The 24,955-nt window shown below is 39.4% G+C and overlaps 1 protein-coding gene across 6 annotated transcripts in view; it reads left to right on the forward strand.

Annotated features, from left to right (window-relative positions):
* The window catches only part of pou6f2 (POU class 6 homeobox 2), a 75,962-nt gene that overhangs the window by 7,568 nt on the left and 43,439 nt on the right, over positions 1 to 24,955 (forward strand). For all 6 annotated transcript variants that reach the window (XM_044175962.1, XM_044175964.1, XM_044175967.1 and 3 more), the window contains 2 exons: positions 13,714 to 13,811; positions 19,542 to 19,761. In XM_044175962.1, coding sequence (XP_044031897.1) covers positions 13,714 to 13,811; positions 19,542 to 19,761 — 318 coding nt within the window. The remainder of the gene's footprint in view (positions 1 to 13,713; positions 13,812 to 19,541; positions 19,762 to 24,955) is intronic.

Genomic DNA, 24,955 nt, shown 5'->3' on the forward strand with positions numbered 1-24,955 from the left:
GCAGCTCCTTTCGAAGATGTGGTACATTTCTAATATACCCTCTCCTAAATACTTAACAAAAGCATTAGTGGATAATGTTGATGCTTTATTACTGTTGTGTTTTTTATGGCAGCATCTTTGCATGACTCCTTTATGAAAAATTTATTTAAAAGTTTAACTGACACTTAAAAATCTAATTTTGCTTCAACCCTACCTTCACAACTCTGGTGGTGTTTGGTAATATTATGTACTTTTTCCTTAAGTCAAATGGAGAATGTGTTATGTTTGTCATTTGAACATTGTTAGAATTAAAAGCGAATTATGCAGATAAATAATAACTTAGTGCTGAGTGAAATTACATATGTCAATGTCAAAAATGGTATTTATCATCCGCACATCAGATATAATATTATGGTTTCTAGATTATTGCAGAGGCTTATCTTCTTATGGTTATTTATTTTCAGTTTTCAGTTTATTCACTTATTTTCAGTTTTTTGGCATCTTCAGTTGCAAGTTATCTTCAAAATTAGCCAATTACTATATCAGCATGCCTCATTATTTTTGCAGTTATCTCATTAATTGAGTGTTCACACTCTATTTTAGTATTTTTCCTAAATCTGTGTGTGTGTGTGTGTGTGTGTGTGTGTGTGTGTGTGTGTGTGTGTGTGTGTGTGTGTGTATTACGAGCTGTTTCAGTCATGTGGACTAATTCAATCACTGAGTCTTGTTACGAATCAATAAGCATAATCATATAAATTACCATTTTAGCAATTTTTCTAATTATTTGTTGTAATGGGAAATGTAATGTAGCCCTAAAGTTTTGTTTTCTTGAGATGCTTTCATTAGATAGATTTTATTATCATTAGAATCAGAAAAAATCACAAACTGCATATTTGTATTTCCATCAAATTGCAGTGTCCAGTAACTGAAGATTTAACAGATTTGTCCTTGTGGAGAGAGCTGCAGAATTTAAACTTCAATTTCTATATTTAATTTCAAGGAAATTATTGGCTCTTATCCTTTTTATTTGTGAAATGGATCCATCTCCATTAAACAAATTATTTCCAAGACTTTGTTTTTATTTGCTTAATTTCAGTAGAAAGCTTCTTAGAGGAGACCATTGTAAATATTGTGCAAAACAAGTTTAAAGGACTTCCTATAAAGAGCTGATTTGCTTAACTTATCCTTATCATTTTCCCTTTTTGTCAAGTTTTAATATTTGTATTATTATAGTATTTATGTGGATGCAAGTGGACAAGTGACAAAAATCCCTCTCTAATGGCTTTAGATGTTAGATTTTGAATATATTTATACAAACTCCAAACTTGTCTCCTCTGCTTATGATGGTCTATTTGTCTGTTTTTCCATTTCTGAAAGTTAAACTGTCAGTTTATTTGTGTACGTGCATCCCTTAGTGTGTATGTGTGTGAGATTTTGGCATATAATAGTTTTATTGCTGGTTATGAATTTATACTGCAGTAAACAGTGCATATTTTTTGTTTTTCAAGATTTTAATGAGAGTTGTTAATGGAATATCAGTATGTCTGGATCTCTGTCTGTCTGTCTGTCTGTCTGTGTGTGTGTGTGTGTGTGTCTGTCTGTCTGTCTGTCTGTGTGTGTGTGTGTGTGTGTGTGTTTCCTGGGAAGTGGCAGACAATATAGTATAGTGCCTATATACTGAGCTCGCCAAACATTTGTGAACAAAATAAAATAAGAATTTGGAGGAGGGATAGCCAAATATTACACTCAGACCTAATCAGTGAGAGTTCAGCTGTCTTTTAAATCTTTATTTCAAGAATAAGCCAAGGCTAGAGTCTTCAAAACAAGGACTGTGTACTGCAGGATTTGTCTCAGAAGTGTTGCAATTTGGTTTAATAAGCATCAAGTCACTCCCTCTTTCTTCATTTCTGATCAGTCTCTATCTGACTCAGTTGTTACTTTTTGCTTGTCTTTTTCTCTCGAGCACAAACACTTAAATGTTGTTAAATGCTTTACTCTTTATTTATACTTGAAGCTATTTTAGTTTTACATAACTAATGCGCCTTTGTCAATGACAAATTACTCAGGAGAAACACGCAAGTAACATAGAGCTTCTTAAACATGTTGCTAATTTCTGGAACCACAAGATTAAGATTTTTTGAGTCAATTTTGTGCTTGGTGTTCGCTGATGGCATGTCTTGATACTGCATGTGGCTGGTCGGAGCCACTCCAGTGTAACTTGTGAATTTTAGGAGGGATGGTTTCTCTCTGCCCGGTGGCGGAGCCCTGGGCTGTGCCAGCGGCAGGTTTGGTTTGGGAACTGCTGCCCACATGACCTGTAAGAGAAAGGCAGGGACTGACGAGGAGATGTGTCACAGTTGAAGAATAAGAGGGAGTGGGGGGGGTTGAAGAAGAGAGACTCAACATCTTTCTATACATTTCCTTAAATGCTGCCAAACAGAAGGGAAAGGTATGGTTACTGGTCACTCACATTTTTTTACTCAGTCAGTAATAAGGATGGTTGTCTTCTTGTTGCAAAGACTGTTTTGTTTGGTATTTAGTTGAAGTTTGAGTGAACATTTTTGAAACTTTCACATTTTAACTGCAGTTGATGGATTATATTACCTGCTATGAGTTGAATCGGGTCTATGAAGCCTTTCTAAAATCAATTGAGCACATTTGGCCATAAAGGTAGAAGCAAAAGCAAAAGCTAGTTTTGAGGATATGCAATTGCCACACAATGAGAAGTAATGCATCTGAAGGTATTTTGAGCCTTTGAATAGCTAAACAATTTATAAAAACAAACATTTTAGACAGTAATAAAGATCTTTAGGTTTGATACATCGGCTAGATGTTATGTTGTAGTTATTTGAGCCACATTTACAAGTATTTGTGTTTGCAGTGAACCCTCATGGTTGCAGGGATATTGTATTGTATTGTAAGTTTGCAAATCTCACCACTCTATTATCAACATGAATGCCACTGATATGAAAACAACCCTGAATTGAGCCTTTAAACTAGGCCTTATTTATTCAGTGGTTTTCTTTATGTGGTTCTGAACTGTGCAGAAGCCACAATAAAAGATTCTTCCCTTTTACTTGCATTGTGGCGAAGAAGGGGTAAAAGAATACTTTGGATTCCTTAGTTTCAGAGTGTAGAAAAATGAAAACTTTGTTCTGTTATTTTGCATAATCTCTCTGATAGAATGCTCCAATTTCATGATTGACAGTTGCACACACACTAATAGTTTCAAGGAAATGCAAATCACATTGAGACTTAATTTGCTCCCCTAGAATTCAAGTATTACTGTATCTTTCTGTGTCAACAGAACAAAAACTATCTTAAATACAGTGAAACTGAATACATCTTTAGTTTAGTATAGTTTAATTATATTCACGCACATGCATACACAGTATATTCATAACACAGCTAGCTGAAAGTGTGCATCTCTTGATTCGTGATGGTTGTGAGGATATCCTGTAAGTCTTCTGCAGAGGACAACCTGCAGCTAATTAGTTACATACTCAGAGAAAATATATAGAGTTGTACAAAGTCTCTTGTCTTGTCTTGTCGCTGGGGCTTTTTTGTACAAAAGGTATAATAAATATGCAACCCTGTACCTTACTGTCTTTTCTGACAGTGTATATCCATATATATATTTTAGATTGACGATATTGAACAGTTTTGAATCATCATTTCTGCAAGACATTCACCCTATGAACTTTGATATTGCTGCGTGTCTACTTTGCTCTGCGATTACATGTGCCATAAACAGTATGTGTTTTCATATTTAGAGAGGCTGCTGCAACTTTTCTTCCCTACAGAGTCGATGTAGTTTAGTTTTAGTGCCTTAATACTAAAACTTAAGAGTTTGTGCCAGTAGGAGAAGGAGAAGTCAGTGGGAGACAATGACAGTAGCGGTCATGTTTGTCTACAGTAAATTGTCAACCTTCTACACCCACCACATGCTTACTGCAGTGGTGAAAGGGTCGTTCTCCTCCTAAAAGCTTGCCTGTGCAAATAGTCTTCCACTTCAGCTAACAGGGGCTACGAGGCACCACAAACATCCTGCCGCCTTGTATTTATTCCAAGTAGAAGTGGACATTAGGTGGGAAAGCTGTGGTTTGTAGGGCAAGCAATTTTTTTAAAGGACGAGATGGTGTTGGATGCGTACCGTTTCTGTCTTCTCTTCTCAAGCAAATCTCCCCCTTTCAGACATCAACAGACAAGATAATAAGACACTCAGAGCACAATTCCGTATTATATTCAGCAACCAAAGGCTCATCTCTTGTCAGTTTGCATTTACTCTCCCAAGGATGTGACGCTTCTATCATCATGCTGTCAAAGAGAGCCAGGCTGGAACGACAGGAGCACTCATTTCATACACTTACTGTCTACATGAAATGGTCTGCACTTATATGGATTCTGCCAAAATGGTGGAACATTTTCACAAAGGTCACCTAGAGACCCCCCCTCCCCAAAATGAATGTTTCATTGATTCCTGGTATTGGAGGTCATTCAGAACAAAATGTCCATATCGAATGCCACATCTGCTGTAATGCTGCACCTTGCTTTTATGTATTTCCAGGCTTAATAGGCTTCAATTACAATCAGATTGTACACTGGATTAGTGAAATTAATTTAATCTGGACTAGTCACCCACACAGGACCATCTTTATTTTAGAGAGTACTTTGTTTCAGTACTTCTCTTTAAATGTAGCTTTAAACAATTTTTAAAATGCAAAACTATTTTTTTATGTAGTGGATTTTGGGTTTAACCACGTTGTGTTCCTGTTTCATAATTTCACCTGGGTTTTATGTAGTATTTAACTTACAAATAATTTTTTTTTGCATATTAACATACTTAATGCAAACATAATAATAGTATTATATAGTGTAGATATGGGACAAAACTACTGTCTTTTGTGCAAAATCATACACACATGTAGACACACATAGAGACACGCAGTCACACTGCTGGAGGCACGAGTTCTTATTATTTTTGTGTAATCAGCTTAGTGAGCAGGATGCATGGTGGGATAGGCTGCTTGCTGATGCAAAGAGCCTCGTAATGTTGTGTGTTGAGGTTAAGTAATAAAGTGGCGCAAACCCAGCGCTGAATGGGCCATGCTGAGTAAATAAGAGTGGATAAAGGAGACCGAGGGAGAACAAGTCTCTCCCCAGGAGGTGGATCTCATTATGGGGATTTCAGCTGTCTGCGCAAACTTGAAAACAAGCTTAATGCATGCCTATAAAGCAGGTGTAATACATTTGCTAATGTGCCTGCAGTGCCCACGGCTACAGCAATACAATCACTGCATGGCATGGAGGACAGGGGGGTTGAGCACAAGACGTACTTGTTGTTTTCGATGCAAACAGCAGCAAAGGTCATCAGGTTTCATGGATGCTTGGTTATGCAGAAATGACTTTAAGCAACACACAGAACTTCAAAATAACTGACAATATAATTCCCCCCGTTGTTTGTATATTTAAAGTTAAGAAGATTATTTGTGTCTTGACTAGAAAGTATTCCAAAGAAAAGCGCATTACAAGTTCTGTAGGTGGATAGCTGTGGAGAAAATAAATTGAATTTCAATATGCATTTATTTTAGTTATACACTTCCTTTAAGTTGGGAAATCATTTTCAAAAAAACGTATATGTTGTGTAGCATGCACTCCATAACCAATATCAATAAGCCTTTCATGTAGAGCTAACAAAGAGGCATCACATCTCCTGGCACGGACAAGGTTGGTGTTGTTGAGATGTAATTGAAGCTGCAAGGGTCACATTTTCGGAATAGAAATTACAGTCTTGTCTTTGACTTGTGTGGTGTGAACCAGAGATGCATCCCACAACCCTTGTGTCCTTCACAAGCCTTTATTATTTATAACGCTCGCTCTTTGAGCAATGACCAGTACTAATGCATAACCTTCTGTCCTTCTGGCTGATTCGCTTCCTTTGAAACCAAAGATTGAGGCAGGAGAAGTGGGTGTATGGTGGATGAGGCAGGGGTGTGGGCGGGCAGAGGGGGGGAGCTAGTATAGGGCAGTGGAGATCCAGGCTATCGAGAAGTTATTATGTTTTTTCCCTTTTATATCTGAGGATGTGGAATAACACTGTGATGATTCTTTTCTCCAGAATAGAGTTATGTGCTTCAAAGCAATACTATTTCCTGACGTCCCTCCTTCCACTATTTGTCTGCTCCAAAAGAATAATGTTCTGGGAGGGGTGGGGTGGGTTAGGGTAGGGTGTCTTTTAGCTACATGATTATTTGCTTGTTTCCACCTTAAACCACTCCGTTCTGTAAATATCACTGCAACAGGGGAATATAGTAACAACTAATACAGGACTTTTTTCAGATAAACTCATTTCTAGATAAACTCTGTTTAGCTCAGGTTCAGTAGAGGTAAGATATACTCCTGTGCGGCTTGTATCAGCTGATGTTATTCAATAGTGATTGAGCCTGTGCTGCAGCGCTGGTGTGATCCATTGTTATTATACCTCTATGACAGAAGGAACGGGTGAGGAGGGGGGAGGAGAGGAGGCTTTGAGGGGCAAGGGGTAGAAAGTGGGACATAGGCAGCATTAGTGCCAGATAGCCTGGGGGGCCCAGGCTGATGTGTCAGGCATGACATGTGGATGTCTAGCCCCCCATGCACACACATACACAAACACACACACTCTGCGCTGGACTGCCCTCACACCCCACTGGCTACTTCTAAATGTCCTGCAGTTGACCAGATGCAACGCAGGGTGGACAAAAAATCCCAAAAGATCCTGAATTTAACTTGATTACAGTTTGAAGATACTAGTTTGAAGGTCAACTGCAACTTTTGATTATTTTCATTATCAATTAATCTGTTAATTATATGTTCAATTAAATTCTTTCATTCCACTAAATGTTGGAAGATAGTCAAACATGTCCAACCCAACTTTCCAGACCCCAAAGTGATATTGCTTAATTTCTCCAATAGACAATACAAAACTAAAAGATATTTGATTTGACTAGTCATTAAAAAAACTGCATAAGCAGGGCTGTAACTATAGATTATTTTAATTATTGTTTTATCTGCTCATGATATAAAACAGAGAAAAGCAGCAAATGTTCATTTTAGAGAAGCTGGAACAATTTTTTTGGCATTTTTGCTTGAAAATGAACTTTATCGGTTATCAAAATCAATGAATTTTCTGTTGATCAACCAACTGAATGATAATCATTTCAGCTCTGGTCATAAGAGCCTTGGGTTTATACACAAAGTATGTGGAAAGATGTATGACACAGAGTGAGCGGAAGGCCTTTATTCAGCACAGGGTTGCAGGCTGTCGGCAGCAGAATCCTATTTACAGCAAATATCATTCACGTAATTTAGGAGGAGGAGCAGTAGTGAAGCAGGCATCTCCTAAAAGGCTTACAGCTCTCTAAAGCTAGTCTTCATCTCAGCGTCTCGCTTTCGCTGATGGCCGTAAAAGGATGAAGAATAATTTGGATTGTTATTTGCCTCTTTCAACCCTGAGCTAATCAGGTTGACATTGCTTTGGGAATGAGGAGGGCACACCATAACAGATGTGCTCATGTGAAAAGTGTCCCAAGTCCCCCTGTGAGGATGCAACACAAAAGCCCTCTTCTCCCCTCCCTCCTCCTCCTCTTCCATTCCTCTTCCCTTCTCCATCCTCCTCTCTCCATCACACCATCTCTCCTTCTTGACCTTTGAAATGGGCATTGCCTCTTCTCACCAATTTACCTCCCTCTGGTCCCTCTTGTGCTTTTGCTGCTTCCATCTCCACTCCAGCATCAAGGGAGAGACAGGTAAGAGCTGGAGCAGAGCACTCTCATGTCAAAGAGCCTTTTGGTGAAGACCTGTGGCCACGAGTGAGAGCGTAAGTGCTGGAGCACAGGGTCCTTACTGCTTTAAGCATCGTTTGCATACTTCTTCTACAATCTGAAGTGTACTATTTTCTGTTGTTTACATTTAAAACCTTCAGCCAGTGGAGACATCTGTTACACCATCGCATCCATTTCCACTCTGCCTACCCTTCTTCTACTACTACTACTACTACTACTTCTTCTTCTGAGTCTTCCCTCCTCTGCTTGTGGCTTAACAATCACCTCAGAAATAGTCACAGAACAGCTGAGGTGTAAAATCCTTTCTGTTCGGCACACTCCACGGCACCACCTCCTATGTAATTCCTTAACTCCATAATTCCACTTTCTGCCAGAATAATGAATGAGATAGATTTTTTTTCTCTCCCCTGTAAGGTCTACGCCCTTGCTCGATGAGGAATCAGGCTTTAATGTTGGGGGCCTGGAGAGATTGCCGTGGCCTCTTCTCCCTCTTGCCCTGCGCTGGGCTCTTAATTAAGGAAATGACAGCTCTCCTCGCAGCAGCAGCAGTAGCCATAATGTAGCTAATAGTGTTACGGGGAGCCACTCAAAAGTCAGTCGCTGGTGATTTTCTATCCCGAGAAACACTATTGAGCTATCCTTAGCAGCTTCTCCACCCGGCCTTTAAACAGAGTATTACTTTCCTGCCGGCCCAGAGGGAGCCATCTGACTAAGAGCACCTGGAGTTATTGGCAGCAGATTATGCCCTGTGTTATTGTTGAGGGCTTTGGTGGGAGTAATGAAACACAGAGCTAAATCACTGGTGATTTTGGCTATCTTGCATTCTACAAGGAGTTAAGTAAATCACTGTAAACTGCTCTCTTCCGTACAGCACAATGCCTTGTATGTAACGTTACTTTTTGGACTTTATTTCCAGGCTGCTTTAGATAGAGAAATGAAAGTGAAATGATCTGTCACTCTACATTTCTTTCTCTTTCAGCCCTCTCTGCCACATCAACTTTTCAAGTATTAACAAAATCGATGGTCAAACAATCTGGGACAATTGGTTGTGTATTGATGGAATTAAACTTCATGTATGATGTGGCTTGTTGTTTATCTGGCCCCATCCTTTACGCTTCAGCAGATCACAGATCGCTGTAAATGCTCTGAATCAACAGCACAACACACATTTGATGATGAAAATCATATTACTGTGCATGTTTTTGTGCTATAATTACTAAAATAATCAAATTTATCATGACAATTAATAATGTAATTGACTTATAATCTTATAGTCTTTTTCACATGTGAAATTATTTTCCACGGATTAGATTTCAGCGGCAAAATGATTGACACTATCTTAATAGCAAACACATGCACTCAGCCAGACATTTTCAAAAGGACCATTATAAAAATGGGGGTTGGCTGTTCATTCTGAATAGCCTGAATCGTTACCAGGCCTCTCTCGTACGTTTGACAACTTACATAATGCATTTCCACTAAAATAGCTTAAGTGTTAAAGCTTCTTTTATGGACAAAAATTGATTCATGAATGCACTGAGGCAAAAGCTAACATGAACACAAAGCTTTCAATAACACCCATTTTATTCAGGCTGTCAATGTATGAAGCTGTTGCATTAGACAAGGTGGCATGCTGATTGCTTTATGAAATCCAGGCTAATTGTTTTGTGGTGTAGTCCTTGGGGCACCCTGCATTAAGACAGGCCGAAGTCAAATAAATATAGCTCTATGCCCCGCTCACCCCTCAACCACCCAACACACACACACACGGCACAGAGAGACCTTCTGCCTTGTGTGGCATTGAAAGTCGCTCTCCAGTGGCCACTTTGGTGATCAATGAAAGAGAATTTATATAGTGGTGGATATTGGCAATATTTCCATGACATAAGTCACATCAAATTGCACTCTGTGCCCTGTAATAAATATTATTATTTCACTTACATAAAAAAAATATCATTGTGTTACTGTCAGTATGTGTGGAGCATGAGTGCGGAATTAATATGACGTGTTTAATGTAATATTAAATTCCTCCTCGTATGTTTTTCATGCCCTTGATTGAAAATAAAAGTATGTATACTGTAGGGCTAAAGAGTGTTTGAATGAAGATGTGATTTAAGGGCACTTGTACTGTTACAAGTTCAAAGAAGAGATGAAGACTGAATGTCCTAAATAAATGTAAAACTATGTTGAATGTGCATTGCCTGTTCTTTCATCCGTTTGGCCTCTTCTTTCATCTCACATCAATACATCTATTCATTTCATTTTTGTCCATTGTATAACCTGTGTATAATCACGGCATCAAAGGACTTTCTTTTTCGTAAAGTTTCTCTTTTTCCCCTGTATATAGTATTAATCTCCATCTGGAAATCCATTTAAGAATCATTCACATTGGATAAGTACCTTTTTTTTTTTTTTTTAAAGAAAAGCAAAACATGTACAAATATTCAAGTAATAAAAAAGAATTGAAGATTGACTCCCTGGATATTTCAGCTGTCAGCTATTTAATTTAGTTAAAGAAATTACACAAATCCTTTGGGGGAAGATGTGCATGTGTATTTATTTATTATCGATTTTTTTCCCCCCCCTGTGATAAACGTGTTAACGTTACAGATATTTGCAAGGGGATGAAGTTATTGTGAAATGATGCAATGAAAGGCATCAAGGAATCGTTATTCAGAAAGTCTCCCACACTGTTTATCAGATAGAATACATTATTCACAACCAATATCTTAACTATAGTCACGAGCCACACTGTTTGGAGCCTATTGCGGATGTTATAAAGTCTCATTCCTTCATTATAGCAGAATATCTTAATTTAGCTGATTGGCTTTGTTATGATGACAACTAGATAATTCACTGGTGTAAAAGTTGTTCAGTAGCACTGCTGGGTTTATTATTGTTATCACAGTGTAGCAGCTGCATTTAGAGAATTGCCTTTGAGATGGTTGGAAAGTTTGAGTTGCTGCAAATGAAAATCAGTCTGTTTTCAAGTCTGCAGGAAAGAAATTACTTGAATTCGATAAATGAGAATTAACTGCTTAGAGACAGTACCTCTAATGAAATCCAGTAGAAAATGTATGGCCTCATAATATCCACTCTCCAAAATAAATGTGGAATTATACAGCAGATTATGATATTGTACTTTATATACTTTATATTGACTCTAATACAGCCACAAAGTCATTCCTATACAGATTTAATCTTAATTCCAGATAGTGACTGCACAGGGTAGGGCTGTGCACAACGTGATCCATAATGGGTGAAATAATTGGTGAAAAGAGACTGGCTTGTCAAAATATCCACAGCGTTGCGAGGTTGATAAGCGAGAGGATGTGGACCTTCATCGAGAAGCAGGGCCAGCCAGCCAGAGGTAGAAACCAGCTAGAAAAGCGGGCTTCCCCTTGGGCTTTTACATCAACCATCAAATGCCTGAGGTTTGCGAGGTCATGCCATTCACCAATTATTTGGATTTTATGTAAAAATGAAATGATTTTAGTTGGCGGAGGGGGGTTTAAAATGTAATGTATAAACATTCTTGACAGGCAATGAGATCTTGGCAAGGCCTATTCAGTAGTACGTTTTGTATGAAGCATTTATAAAAGGACTAGAAACCACTGCATGCCCTGTATGTTTTACAAGAAAAAGCCTATTCATCAGTGAATGAAAAGACACAATACATCAGGGCTTTATTCTTTATTTAAAAGCTGCGATACTCTATTTAAGAAAATCGATCTTACAGTGGAAATGTGATTACATTTTTTTAATTCATTGCCAACATTGTGCAATTTAACGAGGTTGTGTGGCCTTCAAACATGTTCCACATGGTTGGCTTGTCTTCATCTACAAAATCCACTTTATTCAGGTGAAGAGCTGTTGTATGAAGGAGATAGAACATTTAAAATAGATGTTTTATTCACTCTTTGTGAGGGTTTTTATACATTAAAAACAGAGTCATGCTTATTAAATTACAGATGACATATAACCGGTTTGTGAAATGATCTCATTGGTGTTTTTAAAATAAATAAGTCAATTTTATTGTGCTTGTTAATTGATTTAACAACTATGAATAATAGTTCTGTGCTTTAATAAAGCCTTTAAATTTCTCCCATAAATCTCTCAATTGAAATAACCAAAACCGTTTTAAAATTGGCAGAAAATTTTGTGTTCATGTAGGACACCGTCACTTGTAGTAAGAGGCCAATTGAGAAAACTAATTATTTGAGACATTTCAGTAAAAAAACAACAACAATGATTTCAGCTCTCTGTCACTCACTAATATAAACAGTATGACTATGGTGATTCAATTTAAACTCAGTCCAAGCTTGCACATTATTTGTGTTCAGAAATGACTGAATCGCATTGACTGGTTATAAACAGAACAGACAAGTGTGCTTTCTACAAAGCAGAAAATCCAAGGAAGAAGATGTTGCAGTACTGATGACTCTTTGTCTCCAAAATCTAGTACAATCTAAAAATACACAAAAAAGATAACTTAATAAAGATCTCTCCAAAGAAAATGCTGAAATACCTTGATAACTGCTTGAAGGTCGATCAAAGATAGCTGTGTTCACCCAGGTTAAAGCTAATGCTGTAAAACATGGCAGTTGGCATCAATAAAAGGCCTGAAGTTGTCATTGACAAAGAGATGAATGAGCGAGATGAATCAGTGAGTTGATGTTATCCACTGTATTGACAGCCTGTCAGTAAGGTAACAGGGGTCCTTGTTTATAATAGCACAGAGTTTTACAACATTTGGTTTCTGCAGCACTACACCCTCACCTTCAACAACTTACTCAAGACATTCATCCTCTGAACCATGAAACATATTTTCAACTCTCTTTTTTTTTTGAAGTCTTCTCAATGTGAGGTTGCTTTGTGTATTGTACCTTGTTTATAGGGTGTTTGTCAATTTGTTTTATATTGTTTTTAGAGTGTGAACAATTATAAAATCACTAAAATCACTCTCAGAAAATCTATTTGAATGTTACTATAGTTTCTTTTTTACCAGTATCAGATATTTGTCCATGTTCACAAAACTTTTGTTTTGGTTCAAGTTTTGGCACATTCTTGCCTTAGTAAGATTTAAGTGCCCTTCACATTAAACTCTTCCAGCTTTTAGTTTTCTGTCCTTTTAAATGGAAACTACCAGAAAATAAAATAACGTAATTGTTAGTCAGGTGTCACTATATTTTTCTTCTGATCATTTTGGTGAAAGATATCTAAGAGACATTTCATTTTTCTGACAGTTCTTTCTGCAAGATTTACTCGTCTTTGCACTCCACAAGCCTTTGTGTCAACAGTGAGGCATCATGGAGGTCAAAGGGTGAGGGTCAAAGCAGCCTTTTGGACCTTTTAGAGGAGTCCACACTCGGTGCACTGCTGAGAGATTCTGTGAGATAGAGACTGCTATGATATCCAATCGTCTGTGTCCTTTATTTTCCCTGCAGCCATAAGCAGGCTTATTATCATGTCTCTGTCTGCTCCGCTCCACTCTGCCCTCATAGCAAACAGGTCTAATTGTGTCTCGTAGCTGCAGGCTCAGAGCGGAGGGGAGGAGTGGGTTTAGATGAGTGATACTCAGTGATGTAGATGACTGAATAATATGGCCCAAGCGTTTGTGGTGGAGCTCTATCTCTCAGCGGTAATCTAGGCCATCGGGGACCCGCCAGTATGCATCATCCCCCATCAATGAGCCTCTCCGCTGGTTGGTAATTTATTCAGTGCTACAGCGGTTATTGATAAAGCACTTAAATACAAATTCCCCTTCTTTCCCAACTGCCCTCCTCTGCGCCATGCGATACTCTGTGTTGTAATATCACAACGTGGTCTGTGTTGTGTGTTTATCTTACTTATATTGACTGTGTTGATCTAAGGTGGGTTCTCTTTTTCTCTCTACCTGTTGCTCTCCCAGGAGCTCGAGACGGTTCAGTCCAGTCTGACGCCAGCAGCAGTCCTTCTGAGCAGAGTCAACTGGGCCAGTCCCACCCAGGATACCCAATGGGTCCACAGGTGAGTGAGGGGATCTGAAACTGAAAACGTATTTTCAGGCCCTTCAATTCTCTAGAATTACATGTTTGTTAGTTGTGCTAGCAATGGTCCTATGATTGAAATATTGACTTTTTCGCCACATTTTGCACATGTAATAAATAGATTCTTTTTGCATCTGAAGATACTTTTACCCCCCAATTACTATACTGTATTATACTGTAAATCCTGAGGCAGCCTTTGATTGGCTGTGAGTATATTGTATTTCTATTGGTTTTAACTATTTCGATAGCCCACTGTGTCTCCGCCCTATTCTAACTGACTTCAGGCCTCTAAAAATTACATGAATATTGAACTGACTAAGGCTATTGCTGTTCTTCATTCGTAGTATTTTCTGCAACTGAGCAACCAGCCACAGAGTAGACAATCTGCTTCCTGTTTACACCGGCATGTGCATGCCCAGTGTATGTGTATGGTCATGTGAAAGAGTGCTAAAATGCTTGTGTATTAGTTTGGACGTAGCCTAAGGCAAAGGTTTCAACCACCTGCTCCACTCCTATAGGAGTCAAGAAGGAAGGTGACACCAGGCATACTTATATCAGGTCCAGTGAGAATTTTGACCAAACTGTCAAAATACTACAAAGTCATAATTCCTCTATGTCTGAATGTGTGGATTGTCAAAGTCACTTCCTCATCTCTCCTCAAATGACCTTTGATTTTAAAGTCATGTTGGTTAATGTAGGAACAGTGTGAAGTCTATGAAATCAAAATTCACAACATTTTCACCACTTTCTGAGTTTCTATTCTGGGCTATGAGCAATATCCACTGTTTGGTTTGATTAGCAGTGCCGTACCTTAACCGTCAGTGTGACTCTGTAATTATAATAAATGATTGGACTATCTGGAGACGGGTGCATGAGAAGACAAAGGAGGACAGAGTTCTTGGATTAGTTGGCTTAGGCATCCTCCTCATGATTATGAGCAGTCCGACGTTGTCCCCGTTCTCCTCGCTGTGTTTGGCATGGGGTCTGTCGCAGTTTACTAGCCGTGCTGCTCTTTTTTCACTCGATGACTATTGTTGCGCATGTGCAGAATGAAAACACTCAGAGAAGCCAAACTAATTTCGGTATACTAAGAGTAATCTGAAAGATTGACGACTAACTGTTAATTGAGTTATGTTTACTCTGATCACAGCCATAAGGAAAGTAAGATTAAGGTGTTTGTATGACAGTTTCAGTAATTAAATGACTGAATTAGTCTTGTTACATTCATATTCTTTCAGTGCATGTGGTGAGTGAAACATAAGACATAAAACACCCTCACTGAATGCTACACCATGAATCATTTTCAGCTAAAATGTGAAATCGTAAAGTCATCACACATCATCTTCAAATGTAATTGAGTTTTGGCACTAATGAGCTGACAATACAGGCCTTGTCATAACAAGCAGGGGAGCAAAGAGCCTGAGCCTGCAGCCCTGTTAATAGCTCAATCAAGCATTGTCCTATCTGATTGGATTTATTGGCCTGGTGGCTCAGCAGTGTTTAATGAACATCTATCTCATTAGTGTTGCTCGATGTCACCACTCAACACACACACACACACACACACACACACACACACACACACAGACAGACAGACACACACAGAGCGTCAGGTTTCCTCCACCGCTCTTTAATAAGGCCATTCTCCCTGCACTCAGTGTTACTCAATGACAGTCAATCCTCATCTGGAGAAACAAAATAGGAAACATGAGAGGAGGTGAGCCGTTCAGTTTTGTTGGGCAGGTTTGTAGGGTGAGAAATCCCCAGTGACAGAGTCAATCTGCTGCAAGTGGAGATAAAGAATGAGCTTAATTAAAAGCACTTTTCTGATTACAGATACCTTCACTGGTCAAAGACACTCTTTTGGTAATAGATAAGAAATGAACACAAAAGGGAAAGCATCTTGAGCAGGCAGCAGTTAGACTCTGAGCCTCAGCAGGCGGCTCTCAACAGTCACCATCTAATATATTAATGCTGTCAGTACAGTCTCTGTGAAGCTAACACTTTTCAGAAACAAAGGCGCTCCGCATGCCATAACCAATTCTCTTGTTCCAGGATCAATATGTTTTGATAGATTCTCGCTCCAGAGCCGGATATTGTTCGAACAACCATTATCCGATGGTAGTTTACCCAACATGAATCCACCTTCCTTCTGTTTCCCACTCGCAGTTAGGATGACAAAAGTCTGCTATCTGGGTGATTATGGGCAATTTCTCAGTGCCAGAGCTGCCAAGCAGATAGAAGGGCCTATTCTCCCCTGATGGGCAGAGAGGCTGGGTACCATATCCAGTCCTGAGTGGGGCTGCTTCCCCATCCAGAGCCCAACACACACCCAGTCTGTGCATCTGTGTGGCCCTAGGAGATCGCTTCTCAACACGCAGCTGTCAGGACTGCCAAGCACTGTACAGCAGCTTTCCAGCAGCACCTATGGAGAGGAGAAGTGAGAGAATCAGGCGGAAAGGCAGAAGGTGAACTGCTTGTACATCTAGATAAATAATGCTGGGATTTCTCGTAGTAAAAGCTTGCTGTGTGGCTGCCGAGATGAGCTAATTATGTTCATGCAAAATTTATTCTTGTCTCTGATTTTGATATGTGCATATACATACTTCTTACCTCAGATCAAGATCATAATCAGTCTTAAACTGGCACAACAAACAGCCTAAAGACTAAGAGCTCTTGCACGCTTTAAAAAAAATATCCAAAGAGCTTTCTCTCGGCAGCTGCCTGCGTGTCAGCTGCCTGTTTCTCCAAAGCTGCCTGTAATGATAAATAAATCAGGGCTCCATCTGATAATTGCAGAATTGTCTTTTAATGTTATTCCCTTCTATGTGAGACTGTCTTTGCTGTCAAGCCTGGCAATCTCATTTTGTTTGACTCAGAGATGAAATGTTCAAAGAATGTCTTTGATTATATGCTGCTTCGATTTGAGATTACATTTAGTTTAAAATGCGAGATTAAACATATGTCACTTGCAGCTAACAAACGGGTTGCCTTTGTTATTGTCCTTTGAGGATTCTTTGAGCTCCCGAATTATTAATTCATTTTTTAAAGTTAATGGCAAATGTCATTTTGAATTCTCTCAGAAGCATCGGATATTGTCATTTGTTATGCACTGTTGTTGTGTATCAAAGCAAATGTTGAGAAAGAGGAATCCTCTGAATCCTGTGTGATTACTCCTGCCAGCAACAATCACCTGTCTGTGCTTTTTTATTCTTTTAACAACTTAGAAACACAAACAGGTATTCATTTGTCTCTCAGTGCAGATATTTTGCCCTGAGATCTCTCTATGTTTTGTGGCTTTAAACCCACATGACCTTGTACCTCTTAAACTGTGATCGCATGTATGTCGGAGTGGGTGCAGGCGTTCTGCACCATGCAGGGTTATCACAGTGACACGCCTGTCACCCAGGAGCACCAGGCTTGGGAGTATGGTGGGGTCTTCGCACCAGTCAGCCCGCTCTGCATCCTGTGCAAGCTGCAGACACACCATGCAAAACAGAAGCAGATAGCTGACAATTGGAGTTAAAGGCTTGTGAACGTAAGTCACAGTGGAGGAGTCAACACAGTGCAGCCAGGCTTATCTAGCAACGTCTAAAGGCTGCTTTACTGTGGACACAACACAAGCTGACAATGTTCTTTTATTTTATTCCAAACAATTCAGTTCAATGTTTAAACAGTAATTTTGTTGGATTTTGCAGCATCTTCAGTATCTCCTGTCTCGTACCTCCTGTGTAAATTCAGTTTGACATGCTCAAACGCTGACATAATTTGAAAATGGTTTTATCAGAATGAATGAAATGTAAGATGTCATTCCCTGTGTATTCATGGAGATTTAAGCCATGGTACAAACCTTCCCACTTGTAGCTCAAAGCTCTCGATGAAAAATGTGTTGGTGTATTTCCAAACCCACTTCCTCGGAAAATACATTTGAAGAGATTTTCTACTGTGGAAAATATCTCAGAGCGATACTGCTGATACCATATCTTTTCCTCTATGGGTATGACTGCTCAGATTCCACTTTAACTAATATGAATGAATGGATACATGAAGAGACGAAAGTGATGTGTTATATCCCTCATCAAAAGAGTGAAGTACTGCTACTCTTTCGAAAAAGCACTGTGTATTTCAGGCACATTTCTGTGGTACCAGGGATTTGTTCAACGGGATGAAACATAAATCACTCTGCATATCTGTGAGAGAAAAATTCCCAGCTCTTTCACAAAGATTGGATTTGATCTCTGTCAGTACCAACAGCAGTGTGTTTTAACTGTCAGTCTGTGACACAGAAAAGCACAGATTTCATCTGAAAAACAACTGCATTCATCAAAACACATTGATTAGTGATACAGTCACTTTGGTGACATCTGCTTTACTGCTTTACTTGTCTCAATTAAGCATCCTAGGATATAGCACACACAAGTAATGTCGGGCGATAATTCAGTGTTATCATTTATCGATTACAGAGGAATCTTATTATGTTCGGAATTAATGATTTTGAATAAACAAGCTGTAATTAAAAACTAACAAAATTAGCTTTTGAAGTTATCATTTTACACATAAGAGTTTGGTCTCATGCAATACATAACAGTTGAACACCGTTCATTGCTTTCAACAGTTTGATTATTTGATATGATTTTTCATATATTTGCCATGTTGTGGTATATGCCATTATTGGAAAATATCCTTATTATTATTGTGGTAGTGATTTCAACCATATCGTCCAGCGTTACATACAAATTTGGTTTGTGCAGTAATGGGATATTTTACATTAATGGTATTGTGCATTTTAAATAGAAAAAAAGATGTTACTGAAAAACACTTCATTTCCTAAAATAATAATGTATTCTTATTACAGATACATTAGAGGATTACGTCAAAAAGGAAACACTTTCTACACTTAAAGTCACAGTGAAACGGAAGTTAGAGCGTCTTTAGCTTCTGCATGAAACTGAATATGTGGTCTGGGTTTAGTTAATAGAGACATTTAAATCAAATCCTTAACAAGTGATTGGATCTCTAAAAAGTGGACCTCCACAACAGTGTTTGTTTTCACAGTTTTGCCAGCTGACATCCAAACACACACCTCCTACTATATTGCTGTGCTAGCTACCCACACTACCTAACGGTCAAGTGTGGTTTTACATGATGGGCGGGGTTAGCTAGTCGCTTTAGATCACATTTGATCGGTTAAATTTCAAGATGAGTCATTAAAAATATTTTTACATTTTACAGGAAGAGAAAACAAAGTCATTCTGATATAAAAATACTTTTTTAAAAAAACATTGGACACATATTTAGCATGTAACAAAAGATAAATGAACAATAAAGAGGGACAGGACTTGAAACTTTTATTTTTCATTTCACTGTGTCTTTTAAAAGTGGCAAGTTGGGAAAGTGTATAAAATGTGGGAATTGTGTGTGTGTGCGTGAGAATTTACTTTTATATGATTTTCTTTTGTGTACCTTTGTACCTCTAATATGGTAAAATCATTTGTGGTAATCAAAAGTAATCACATACACACAATGTTTAGTTTTAGTTTAGCTGACATTATAAAAAGGACATTATATTACATACAACTACAAAAATGTCCATGATGACACAATAATAATATTTTTTGTGATATAAAACACATTTAAAAAGAAAAACTACCCATCTGTGATTATATCACCAATGGTGCTCTGCATGTGTGTTTTTGTGTGTCTACTGCAGTCTCTCCTGGTGGCCCAGCAGCTGGCCAACGCAGTAGGCGGTGTGATGTCTGGGGCGGCGCCAGGCATGAACCAACCCATTCTCATCCCCTTCAATGCAGGTGGACACCTGGGCGGGCAGCAGGGCCTGGTTCTCTCTCTGCCCACAGCCAACATCCAGAGCCTGGTGGCTGCTGCTGCTGCAGGGGGCATCATGACGCTCCCCCTCCAGAACCTGCAAGGTAAGAAAGAGGGCCAAGTAGAATTACAGCTATAGAAAAAGTCGTTCCTTTGACAAAACAGGGTCAACATGAAGAAAGTAGAAAATAATTAAGGTACTCTAAGAAGCTGATGGATGTTCAAAAAAGACATTGAAATTTCAAATCCACTGTCTTATGGTCATGTGACCCTAATGAAGGGGTTTTTTTTGTATTATACACGATGATTTACAGAACATGAGACACCAGGAACTGGTAGTAGTAAATACAGCAAATATTGATCCCAGAGAGAAGAGTTTGTTATACGTCCATTGTGTGACATGGAACAGTTTTTGTTTTTTCTTTAATAAAAATGCTTTACAAAGCTTCTGACCAGGTAAGAATCCTTCAGGGGTTTGTACCCAAAAAGCCGCTATCCTCAACTTGCCTGGAGCAACAACCATATTAATTACAGGTCAACGTTTTGCAGTGCAGCGCAAAAGCACTTTATGCCTCTTTCCTGTGCATAAGAGTGCACTGTACTTCACTTTTTTATCTCTTTCCACCTCATCTGTCCATCCACATGGCTGTACTTATCCTTGCCTTTTAAACTTTAATGCCCAAGTGTTCTCTTTTGATCATAGTTGTAAATGGTTTTCATTTTAATGTTTAAAACATTGTCTCTTTTATACCATTAGATTGAGGGATGGATGGGGCAACCGTCAGTCATAAATCTTGGATGAGAGAGCCGCTCTAATGTAAAAAGATGCCAGGCTACATGTAAAGCAGTGTGTTTTTAGGATGGAGATTACAATAATGCCAGTGCAGCACAAAGTGCAGGGAAGGCTCCCTTCATGTGGGGGAATGGATGGACAGATGCCCTGAGTGAGGAAATGTGGAGGTAGAAGCCTAATGGACACAAACATGCATAAATAACAGCAGCCATCGCTGTGGGCAGAGCTTTTAATAAACCCGCATCTATCCAGCGAGCCCTTCAATGTATCCATCAGTAGCGGACGATAATGGGCCCAGCAGGCCCGTCTGACTCACACTTCAACAGATCTTCCTTCTGGTGCATGAGGAACAACCCACAGGCGTCAGTGATCTGATGAACTGATCGAGAAACACATTGTCAGGGTGTCAGAACGCCAAAACAAACATCATCCTTATTGTCCATTGCTAAACAAACCAACAGACTGCAATCCAATGTCCTGATAAAATTCCCCATCCATGAGAGATAGTGGGAAAAAAACTGTTGTGGAGAAATGCCTCTGTGGCAGATCTTTTTTTAAGCGTGTGGACTGACAGACTGCCTGTTCACACGTCCTCTTATCTGAAGGGGATGCATTGAAGGGACCTCCATGGAGAGAAAGTGACACAAGTCACGAGTGAAGCTAAATGTCTTGACTGTGTCCGGGCCCCTCTGGCCAGGCGGCGCTCCTCCACTCTCCCCTGTCTGAGTTCATCACAGCTCTGCTGAATGAGGCCTGCTGGCACAGCACCTCTGTCAGACAACTGCAACTCTAGCCTCTGCCCCCGCGTCCCCCTCGCTTCCCAGCCCCTACGGGTCTCCAGGCCTGATTAATCACACATATAATACAGCGCCGCGCTGTCGCCGGGGAGCAGTCAGCTCATTTCACGACCTCAGGAGCAAGTGTGCTTTATAGCACTCACGCTGCTAGCTAATTAGCGTCAGATCAGACACAAGACAACTGTGAGGCACAGTAATGAGACTCCAGGAGGAGCCCAGCCAATGGCTGTGTTTAAATGTAATGAGGCGGCTAATGACCAACTAATAAGGCTGTTTGTCTTGGGGAATGGGTGGTTGAGGGTGGAGGAATTGTATACTTAACATGAGAGCCGGCATGCTTGTAGTCTCATAGTCGTATTCTTTGTAAGAATGCAATGTTTAATAAATTATATTAGATTAAAATTAGGTTTTTCAACATTTTCATATTCAGCTTTAATGAGGGAAATTAAATGAAAAGACAAAATCAGAACAAACAGTAACAACAGCGTCTCTGATCACACGTTTTGATCATGCTAATCAAAGCTGGCCCTGTAAGAATGAATGTTGACAGAAGGGACCCGGCTGGACTGCTGTGAGCTTTAGGAGGGGCAGCTCTCTCAGACTGTGATGAATAACTATCACTGTAATGGGGTTGTGCTATAAAGTTGGAGCGGTTGCTTAAATAAAACTGAGCAGCATCTTGTGGCAGACTCAGTAAACACAGGCACCAGTGTAACTGGTTATTTGTCAGAATGATTTATGCCTGCAAATATGCAGTAAAAACAAATTCCCAATGAAACTAAACAAGGGAGAAAGTTATCTTTTGTGACAGAGTGCACACAATTCTAGCTGACTTTACAGAGGCAAAAACTAGGTTGGGTCATGCTAGAGGTCTGTAAACATGACAGCTCATATGAATAAAAAAATCTAATGATTTTCACAGTTTCAAATATAAGTATCTACGACTGATGCAGACAAAACATCTACAATTTTTTTTTGTTAGATATGATGCTAACTTTCTGCTGCATTTTTAATAGGTTTAGATTTCACATGATTTTATAACAAGCAAAGCATGATTACCATACTTGTAAAACAAGTTGTATCAAAGCACTGTACATGTAATGCCCAATGGGAGGAAGCAGAACAAAGTCTCATCTGTCTACTCCACTTCTCTGACTCACTCAAAGGTAATGCAAGAAGCTAGTTTACTCCATCTCTTTCATATTAATAATCATATTCCATCTTATTTGCTCTCAGCAGAAAGCCAGGCAGTGAATCACATCAGAGAACTGAGTTCTAATGGTGAGGTGAGAGCATTGTTCCTCTGTACTCGTCCGCAGGAAACACAAAACAGCACTCAAGCTTCCTGATAAAGGTCGACATCCCACTCACCTGCAATAATGAGACCCGGTGTCAGTGCCAATCAAAGGCATGTCTGTGTTTTGATGAAAACGCTCAGCGGTGTCGTCGCAGGTTGCGGGTGTTGGCATGATACAAATTAGGGAAATCACTCTGCTCATTACACCACCAAAGGGTGGGCTCCTGGGGGAAGAGCCAAATGTTTCCACACTAGTTAGACATGTCAGACTGTATCTCTTCTGCCTCAGCTGACTGCTGCTCCTTTAAGAGTTTAGATCACCGGGCCGGGGCCACTGGCTTAACCTCTGTCTGCTGTGGGAATGCCTCTGTGTCCCTTTACCCATTACATTATCGGAGCTAGAGAATTTCAAGCATCCTTTTTGGGCTTGTTGTTGCCACACTAGTTGCTCATTGTAGGCTTCTTTTTCTCATGTGTATATTTGTCGAACCATTTTGGGATAAGAAAAGAAATAAGCTATTGTTTGTGTGTGCATTCAGCCAGTAGAGGAGTACATTAAGAGGACCTAGTGCAAGCAGTCCACATTTCCTCCCATCAGCATCTGCCATCTTGACACAACAGAGGCCAAACCCATCCCTTCTCCCTTATAGCTGTTTAATTTGAAGTGTTCTCAAGCGGTATGTATTCCACGTCGGCCTTTAATGATTTAACTTTGCTGTGGTTGTAAGATGACTCACAGGGGAGAGAGCTGCATTAAATAAATAACAGTGATAAAATGTAGACCTCATACATTTCAAAGCTAATGCAACTAGCAGTGCAATAGGAGCAGCTGCACACAGTCCTGGAGCGGTAATTTGATTGATTTGTTGTGACAGCAGCCAAATAATTGAGAGTGAGAGGTGCTGCTGGAGATGAAGCGCAGGCAGAGGCAGGTTCGCCAGGCAGTCCCAGCAGATATGGCACCCGGGTTCTCATCTCTGCCATTGATATCTGCCAGTGGTTTATTGTTTGTCTTCAATAAGCAACTTGGAAACGTGTGGGGTTACTGCCTTTATGACAGTTTGGCGACAGAAAGAAGAAAAAAATCACCAATCAAAATGTACAGAGGAGCGATGAGAGGGTTAGAATCAAACACACAAATTTACACTGAGGCTGATGCGCAGGTTTACTGTACATGCACATATGAACACACAGACACTCCCATGAGACTCATGATTCATACTCTGATGTCTTTTTTGAAGCTGAGATGTAAGTAAATTTTCCCCCCTGGTGTTTCACTTGTTGCAGACATGTTGATGATTTGTTCTGAATTCAAGTTACATATATTTCATAATTGCACAAAAATAACATTACAAATGATTTTGAATATACCGTATGTATCACAAGATATTTTTATGTTTTCTGTCTGGTAAGATACAGCAGTGCTGTTTGTCCTAACATTCTGGCTCTTGACTTGTGTTTTGTTTCTGTGGATGGTGGCAGTGTCACTCTGGCTCAGCCATGCCACAGGACAGCACGCTGCCAGAGCCTGAAATAGAAAGAAAGAAAGAAAGAAAGGGGGGGGGGTCTTTATGGTGGTGTGGAGGAGGACAATAATATTGTTAATCAGATGTGGCTGTGTCTGCTCCTCCACCGCAAACCCTGACATCTGCCCTCACTGGTAAACACTGAGGGAGGCTTTTTGCAAAAAGACAGTCCCTCTACATTACACACTGTCTGTCTGCACTGTGTATGCAGAGTGTACTGCATTTATTTCAATGGAAGTGTAGCACGAGAGGATATGTTTCTGAATTGGGATTGTGAATGCCAACATGACAAATTTTCTAATTAGCTTCCAATTACATGAATGATTAGCAACATACTAAATTATTCAATTTTAATCCAGCTGTCTTCTATTCCCTTAGCTCCTGAGCTATAACAGATTACCCTCTCCCTGGTTTAATTACTGTAAGTTTTTAAATGTGAAACATGCATACTGTTGTGTCCATTCAACCAAATTCACTGTTTACAATTGAAACATATTACAAGTTATGTGGATATTTTTTAATACTCTGAATTATCTGAACCATTTCTAAAATCATCTGCACACTGATATCCCTAATACATATTCTGTATTTAAGATTGTTGCATATATTGTTAAGATATCCCCAACAATTATTCATAATCAATAGAGTTAATCTTTTCATCATCACATAATCAGCCTATTGTTCCTGTTGAGTGGACCAGTCGATCAGATTGAGCACTGAATCTGATATAAATTACAATACATATTAGTGTTTTGTTTTCATGATATTTCAACACTTGTAAAATGCTTCCAGTAAATGCCTTGACCACTTGGCCCCGGAGTTGTTTTGTAGAAATTACATCTCACTTTTTTCCTCCCTTTTTCCGGCTAGACTGTTTCCGAAAGA

Source organism: Siniperca chuatsi, linkage group LG19 (assembly GCF_020085105.1).
Source record: "Siniperca chuatsi isolate FFG_IHB_CAS linkage group LG19, ASM2008510v1, whole genome shotgun sequence".
Lineage (NCBI taxonomy): Eukaryota > Metazoa > Chordata > Actinopteri > Centrarchiformes > Sinipercidae > Siniperca > Siniperca chuatsi.